General features: G+C 44.6%; 1 protein-coding gene across 1 annotated transcript; it reads left to right on the top strand.

Annotated features, from left to right (window-relative positions):
* Positions 1-5428: 5428 nt before the first annotated feature.
* On the top strand, positions 5429-7236 carry LOC124542810. Its single transcript, XM_047120694.1, has 2 exons — positions 5429-7104; positions 7170-7236. The coding sequence occupies exons 1-2, from the start codon at positions 5429-5431 to the stop codon at positions 7234-7236; spliced, it is 1743 nt and encodes a 580-aa protein (XP_046976650.1).
* Positions 7237-7961: the final 725 nt, after the last annotated feature.

Genomic DNA, 7961 nt, shown 5'->3' on the forward strand with positions numbered 1-7961 from the left:
TACTTAAGGTAGAGCGAGAGGAGTTAGGTGATTCTTTCCACGGATCATTATCCAGGTTATACAATTTGGAAAAACGCTTTCGTCGTCATGCTGAATTAAAAAACGAATATTGCAAATTCATGAAGGAGTATGAAGACCTAAATCACATGGAAGTTGTCAAAATGTCTGACAAAGATTCTAGGTATGTCATTCCACATCACTGCGTACTGCGACCCGACAGTGCAACAACTAAACTAAGAGTAGTGTTTGACGCTAGCGCAAAGACTACTACTGGACACTCTTTGAATGACATCGTATACACGGGCCCCAAACTCTTAAATGACATAGTAGACATAATTACTAAGTTTCGTTTACATCCATTGGTATTTACAGCTGATATTTCAAAAATGTATCGAAATATAGATTTACGAACCGAGGATCGCAAATATCAACATATATTATGGCGAAATTCATCTACCGAAGAAGTCCTGGAATACGAACTTAAAACTGTCACTTATGGCGTTAGCAGTTCTCCTTATTTAGCAATTCGAACGCTACATCAGCTAGCAAAGGATCATGGAGAACAGTGGCCTGAAGCTGCTAGCATACTGCGTGAAGATGTTTTCATGGATGACATCACTGCTGGTGCACCCAACTTAACTTGTGCACTAGATCTGAAAAATCAATTAATAAACTTACTAGATTGCGGTAAATTTGAGTTGAGAAAATGGAGTAGTAACTCACCTGAATTTCTCGCACAACTGCCTACGGAGCATTGTCAAGTCCCAAAATCCTTTTGTGACGATAAAAATCAACAGACTTTAAAAATATTGGGAGTTCAATGGGACCCAATTGAAGATAATTTTACGTACTCTCAATCAGAGCTAAACCCTAAATGCACTAAACGTTCAATTCTATCCAACGTAGCACGAATTTATGACCCTCTAGGCTGGCTTACGCCCATGGTTCTGCAAGCAAAACTTATAATTCAAGACCTGTGGCGGATCCAGTTGAACTGGGATGATCCAATTCCAGAAGATATTGTAGAACAATGGAAAGAATTTGTTGCTGAATTAAGTAATTTAAATAAAATAAAAATTCCACGTTTCATTTTAGCTTCAACTTCAACGGTATGCGATCTTATTGGTTTCTGTGATGGTTCTTCTAAAGCTTATGGATGTTGCGTATACTTAAAGTCTATAAATCAAAATAAAGCATCGATAAATCTAATTATTGCTAAGTCGCGAGTATCGCCGATTAAACCGATTACTATAAACCGCCTTGAACTTCTTGGTGCAGTGCTTCTAGCTCGAGTTTTGAAACATATGAACGATTTACTTCAGTCACATATCAAAATTAGAAACGTAATCGCACTAACGGACAGTAGTACAGTGCTATCCTGGATTAATACTGAACCTTACAAACTAAAGACATTTGTATCTCATCGCGTAGTAAAAATTGCTGACACTATAGGAACAAAAAATTGGCACCACGTATCTACGAATGACAATCCTGCGGATCACAGTAGTCGTGGACTTACATGCTCCAAATTAATCTCGTCTCCGTTGTGGTGGGCTGGTCCAGCGTGGCTCGTATTAGAATCGTCTGACTGGCCTATATCAAAATATTCATATACATCATCTGAAAATCTACCGGAGCTAAAAACGTTACCTCATTTAGTACATACTGTTGAATCCAATCACTGTAACGAAAATCCTATAGCAAAAATATTAAAAGATTACTCATCATTATCTAAAGTGCAGCGAATAGTAGCATGGTGTTTAAGATTTATTTCTAAATCAAGAAAACTCAATAAGAATTTTGAAGGTTTAATCACAGAAGAGCTGGAATCCTCTCTATTCGTGCTAGTGAAACATGAACAAACAAATCATTTTGGTGAAGAAATTAAATCAATTAAAGATAACAAATCATATTCACGGTCCATTCAAAAACTAAATCCCTTCATCGATCAGGCAGGGCTCTTGCGAGTGGGGGGGCGTTTGGAAAATTCGCAGCTGCCACTGTCCGCGATTTATCCTTTATTGTTACCTAAAACTTCTCGAGTTTCTGTTCTAATTATAGATTACTACCATCGACTACATCTTCATTGCGGACCACGAACTTTACAATCGATAATTCAGCGAAAGTTCTGGATTTTAGGAATACGAAATCTCATAAGATCGCGCCTCGCAAAATGTGTTACCTGTTGTAGAGTAAAACCTACACCCGTTACCCCTCTTATGGGAAATTTACCAGAACCTAGAGTACAAGGTACACGTTGCTTTCAAAATATTGGTGTAGATTTTGCAGGTCCCTTTGTGATTAAAGAAAGCAAAAGGCGTAATGCTCGCACTTACAAGGTGTATATTTGCGTGATGGTGTGTTTAGCAGTAAAGGCAATACACCTAGAACTGGTAACAAACTTGACAACACAGGCATTCATAGCTGCTTTCGATAGATTTGTATCACGTCGCGGTCTTTGCAAATTGATAATTTCGGATTGCGGTACTAATTTTGTTGGCGCTAAACGTTATTTAACTGAAGTGCAACAGTTTCTCTTAACTAGACAACCTGAACTGAATGTAGAGCTTTCGAAACGAAACATTATTTGGCATCACAACCCACCTACGGGTAGTCATTTTGGAGGGATTTTTGAAAGTGGTGTCAAGTCAATGAAATATCATTTAAAAAGAGTCGTTGGTTTACAAGTGCTAACATTTGAAGAGCTTCTAACTGTCATTAATAAAATTGAAGCCGTGTTAAATTCTAGGCCGTTGTGCGCGTTATCTAGTGACCCTTCTGAAGTGGATGTCTTAACACCGGGACACTTTCTCACTGGAGGGCCGTTGGTTTCATTACCCGAGATGCCGCTTACGGAAGTTTATTTGCCGCCTCGAGAGCGTTGGCAGATGTTACAAAGACTAACTCAATCGTTTTGGAAGGTGTGGCGAAACTCTTATCTACACACCCTGCAGCAAAGATGCAAATGGTTCGAGAGGCAGCCTAATGTTAAAATAGACGATGTAGTTGTAATTGTTGAACAAAACCTACCACCATTAGAATGGCGTTTCGGTCGTGTGACTGCGCTTCATCCTGGCACTGACGGCATAGTGCGAGTAGTTACGTTACGTACAGCAAATGGGTTACTTCGCAGGCCCGTCGTAAAAATTTGTCCTTTACCGGTCAATTCTTAGCTCATCAATATATTAATTACCTATTTCTTTTTTTTTTTTTTTCAGTCTTTCTATAATAATTTTAACATGTAAAAACATTATTCTCGCATCAGATTCATTTGAACTCAGCACTACATTTAATTATCTATTTCTTATTCTTTTCATAAAACTTAATGTCATATTTTTGAAATCCCTGGAGTGATTTCAAGTGGGGGGGAATGTTCTAGCTTGCTTTCCTATTTTCCCGCCAATATTAATCCCATATCCTTTTTCCGCTGTAATTCCCTCGGCCATCGCAGCATTTAGTACCACCGAGTGACGCGAGCGGCGCTACAGAGACTTCATCGAGCGACGAAGCTAATCCGCCGCCATTACAGCGCGCGCGCGTTAAAAAACTTAATTAAAATTCTTCTAAAACAATACTAAAACCTCAAAATACACAAAAGGCCTAGTGAAAGTGTTACCAGGACATATAAAAGGTGTCATCAGTGCTATAAGCAGAACTTTATAAGAACTTTAAACAAAATCTGTTGTGAAACTAAATTTGCAATTAACCGGCCGAGGTAAGTACCTACAAGCCTACCTCTAATCCTTACATTATACTTACTCCTTGCAACTAGAACAGTTAACAAAATTTAACATACACGGGTTACGTATATTTCAATTTAAAACAAACAATTAAAAACATTCGAGCGGCTTATGGTTCAAGATTTTCGCCATTCAAGTCCCGCCAAATATATAAAAACATATAAATCAGCTAATGTTGTATAAAGGAATCTGCAACAATCTTTGGGATAGCGTGCAACTCACACATACAAGCATGCCTGACCTGTCTACGCAGACACAAACTCAGCCGGTCGCGTCGCCGGCACAGGTACAGATGTCTCCACCACAGGCAACGATATCGTCACGCGCCTCTTCACCTAGGCCTTCTACGTCTAGTCCTTTCGAAAATCAGTATGGAGACACACCCCTTGAAGTGTCACTACACGAGTCATCTCCGGAAATTAAGTCACGACGGTTAAACAAGGGAAGGAGGGTGGAGTTCTACGATCCCAAGACTTTCCCAAGCTCTGATGACGAATTTCACGAAGCAGAAAATGAACTTGAGTCACGTCTAGACCCATAGTTGCACTAGGTTAAGAAATTGAATATTTTTAAATTATGTATTGTTTTTTTTTTTAAAGGGGGAGGAATGTTACATAGGTACCTATACCTACGTATAGATATATAGTTTAGGCGTGGCTGCGACCACCGATATATATTGTGACAGTCGTCGAATAAAGGCAGTGTGTTGTTAGCTAGCGAGAGTTTCATTTGGCCATACCCTATCTTGCGTATCTAACAATAACATATAATTAAAACCAAAATAGGATTACACAGGTAACTTAAACATTGACTGGAGTAATATTTATGCGTTTGTTAAGAAATAATCGCAAGACCTCCCGAACATCGAGCGCTACCAAGAATTACCATACCGTGAGAAATAATCACACCATGCATTCCTTGAAGCCACCACCTGTTGCCAGCGTCGCTGCTTTGTTTCGCAAGACCTCCCGAACATCGAGCGCTACCAAGAATCACCATACCGTGGGGACCATTCAGTGATTTACCGATTTCGTTATAAATATGTAATTCAGACTACAGAACTTCACTTTTTGTTCTGACATCGAACAGACTGTCACGTATTATAAATTAGAAATAATTAATTGTTAAATTGAATTACTTAAATAAATGTATAAGTTAAATTCGTTCGGTTTCATTCTGCATCCTGAACGGCAGCCCTACGTAATTCGTTTACGAATGTTGACGATAAGGTGGCCTATTTTAATGAGTCATTAACAAAATTGTATGACAAGCACGCTCCAATTAGGAAAATTAAGGTAAAACATCTACCTGCACCTTGGCTTACTCAAACTATTAAAAATATTATGGCAAAACGTGACAAAGCCAAGAGAGTCTCTAAAGAGGATTGCGCTCGAGCCGTCGTGCCGTGCAGTCGTGTCGGAATTATATTGTTTTTATCAATGTTTCTCGGAAGTTTTTTACAATTACCCTCGCTTGTTTATTGGTTTCTGTTTTTCTGTCGCGTTATAATATTGAACTTGGCTTGTGAATGGACTTTGTTTTGCTTTGACGATTGGTTTTGTTGTTTGGTAATAGGTCTTTCATAGACCTATTTTCTCTTATTGTTGTTGTTTGTCGTTGTTGTCGTTGTTGTCGTTGTTGTCGTTGGTTGTTGTTCCGAGTGTTGTTTTTATTGTTTGTTGTTGGCGATGGACGTCGATACCGAATTGTCGTCCGACGCCTTAGCTGGCCGTAAACGGCCTTATAGGAGTCTCGCAATTTTTAACTCTGATTCAGAAACTGAGACAGAGACGGAGATACGTACAGCTGCGAAATGCACACCGGCAACTCGTGGAAAAACGGCTTCGAGGGGCCGCGGTAGTGACCTCGCTCGGGCTAAGGCTGAGCTTAAGGCGAGGGTCGCCGAGGCCAGGGAGGAGGCTTTTGAGCGCTCTTTGAGAAGTAGAGCGTTCCGAAAGAATGTTTCGGAAGTTGTCTTGGGCTCCGAAGAATCCGCTTCGGATGCAAAAGAGACTCCTGCTAAGATGGGCACGGAGGAACTTCGCGCTGAGGCCGGCCGCAGCGCAGCCCTCATCTTGGAGGTGGCGCAAAAATCCTCCAATCTAAAAGGAGGATACGCTAAAAAACTGAGGGATTCAGCAGCTGCACTTCAGGGAATTGTAGATGCCCTGGCATCGCGGACTGAGGCGGATGAGACGCGAAAACTCCGCGCCGATAATGGCCGGCTGCGTAAAGAGATCGATAGCCTCAAGTCTGAGTTAAAGGCTCATCGCCGTGAGTTCGCGGAGATGCGGACCACGGTGGCAGTGGCAAATGAGACGTCCACCGGCTCTGCCCAGGATGCTCAGACGTTGGAGAAGTTTAAGACCTCCTTAATCTCATCGATCGGCGATATCTTCAAAGCCCAAATTACGAAATTGGAGGACCGGCTCCCGCCTGCGAAGATACAGCGCCCCCCGCTAGCTGCGGATAAAAGGCGGGAGCTACAGCAGCAACACACGCATTCGAATGCACAGGTGGCCCATCCGGCTCCGCAGCCGAAATCTGCTCCCACACCTAAGCAGACGCCACCAGCTGCTCCAACGGCTCCTATTGCTGGCCCTTCAAGTGCTCCGATAGCGCCGGAGACGATTTCGCCACAGATGGCACAGGAGACGTCCTGGTCCACTGTGGTCAAAAAGGGGAAGAAGGGGAATAAGGCTTCCCCCTCTGCTGAAAGAATCTCGACGTCTGCGTCTAAGGCAACTCAAGTGGCTAAGCCCAAGCTGGTCGCCCCACGTACAGCTGCAGTTGTGGTAACGTTGCAGCCGGAAGCGGAACAAAAGGGTGTCACATATGCTCAGATCTTGGAGCGCGCCGAGCAGGGCGTGAAACTTCAGGATCTCGGGATAAGTGGTGGCCTCAAAGTCCGACGCTCGGTAACTGGGGCCAGAGTGTTGGAACTACCGAGAGCACAGTCGGAACAGGCAGAGAAGCTGGCCGACAAACTCCGTACGGTGCTGGATGGGGTAGCCAACGTCGTCCGTCCCATTAAAAGGGTGGATATTAAGGTGACGGGGCTCGACGACTCCGTCACGAAAGAGAAAGTCATCGCCGCAGTCGCTCGCGAGGGGAGTTGCCCCATTGAGGCAGTTAAGTGTGGAGAGGTATTACGTGGACCCGGATACATGGGTATGGTCCGCGTAACATGTCCAATAGCTGTGGCGAAGAAGCTATCTAACAATGGTCGACTCTTGGTCGGGTGGAGCTCGGCCAGGGTGTACGTGCTGGAGCAGCGCCCTCTGCGCTGTTTCAAGTGCATGGGCCTTGGCCACACCAAGGCGCTCTGCCCATTTAGTGTTGAACGAGGCAGCCTCTGCTACCGGTGTGGTGCCGAAGGGCACAAATCGGCCGAATGCACTGGGAAGCTACGCTGTGCGGTATGCGTAGACGCTGGCAAGCCCTCTGGGCACCTGATGGGATCGAGAGAGTGCAACCCTCCCATCACGAAGGGTAAGATGGCCTTAAGCACCCAGACCACTACCAACGCTGGACGGCGCCAAGCCGAGGAGGAAGCTGCAATGTCGACATGAGCACTGAATTCAGCTTTCTCCAAACAAACCTTAACCACTGTGCCGGGGCTCAGGACCTACTGATGCAGTCCATGGCGGAGTGGGGGATCGACCTGGCTGTGGCCTGTGAGCCCTATTATGTCCCTCCCCTACCTCACTGGGTAGGAGACGTGGACGGCACCGTGGCGGTCCTCACGAGGAGCGGAACGGGGCCTCCTCTCTCACTCATCGAGAGGGGCTCGGGCTACGTGGTGGTGGGTTGGAGAGAGTACGTAATTGTTGGCACGTATTTCTCCCCTAACCGCAGCCTGGCGGAATTTGAAAATCATCTCGGCTTTCTCAGAGCTGCGGTGGCCAGACGTTCGCCTAGACAAGTTGTGGTTCTCGGCGACTTCAATGCAAAATCGCGAGCCTGGGGAAATCCTGCTACGAATCCACGAGGGAGAGCTGTCCAAGTGTGGGCCCTGCTATCCAGCCTATCCCTACTCAACAGGGGGCAGGTTCACACCTGCGTGCGCCAGCAGGGCGGATCCGTTGTGGACCTTTCGTTCGCCACTCCTGTTGCAGCGCGCAGAGTGTTGAATTGGAGAGTAGAGGAAGAGGTGGAGACTCTGTCGGATCACAGGTATATCCGATTTGAGATCTCCAACTCTGACCGTTGGGGGCAGAC

The sequence above is a fragment of the Vanessa cardui genome, chromosome W (assembly GCF_905220365.1).
Source record: "Vanessa cardui chromosome W, ilVanCard2.1, whole genome shotgun sequence".
NCBI lineage: Eukaryota > Metazoa > Arthropoda > Insecta > Lepidoptera > Nymphalidae > Vanessa > Vanessa cardui.

Excerpts from the sequence above, each read along its gene's own strand:
- LOC124542810 (XM_047120694.1), top strand. The coding sequence starts at position 5,429 with ATGGACGTCGATACCGAATTGTCGTCCGACGCCTTAGCTGGCCGTAAA. Across the intron at positions 7,105-7,169 it reads CGAGGCAGCCTCTGCTACCG|ACGCTGGCAAGCCCTCTGGG; the intron begins GTGTGGTGCCGA and ends CGGTATGCGTAG.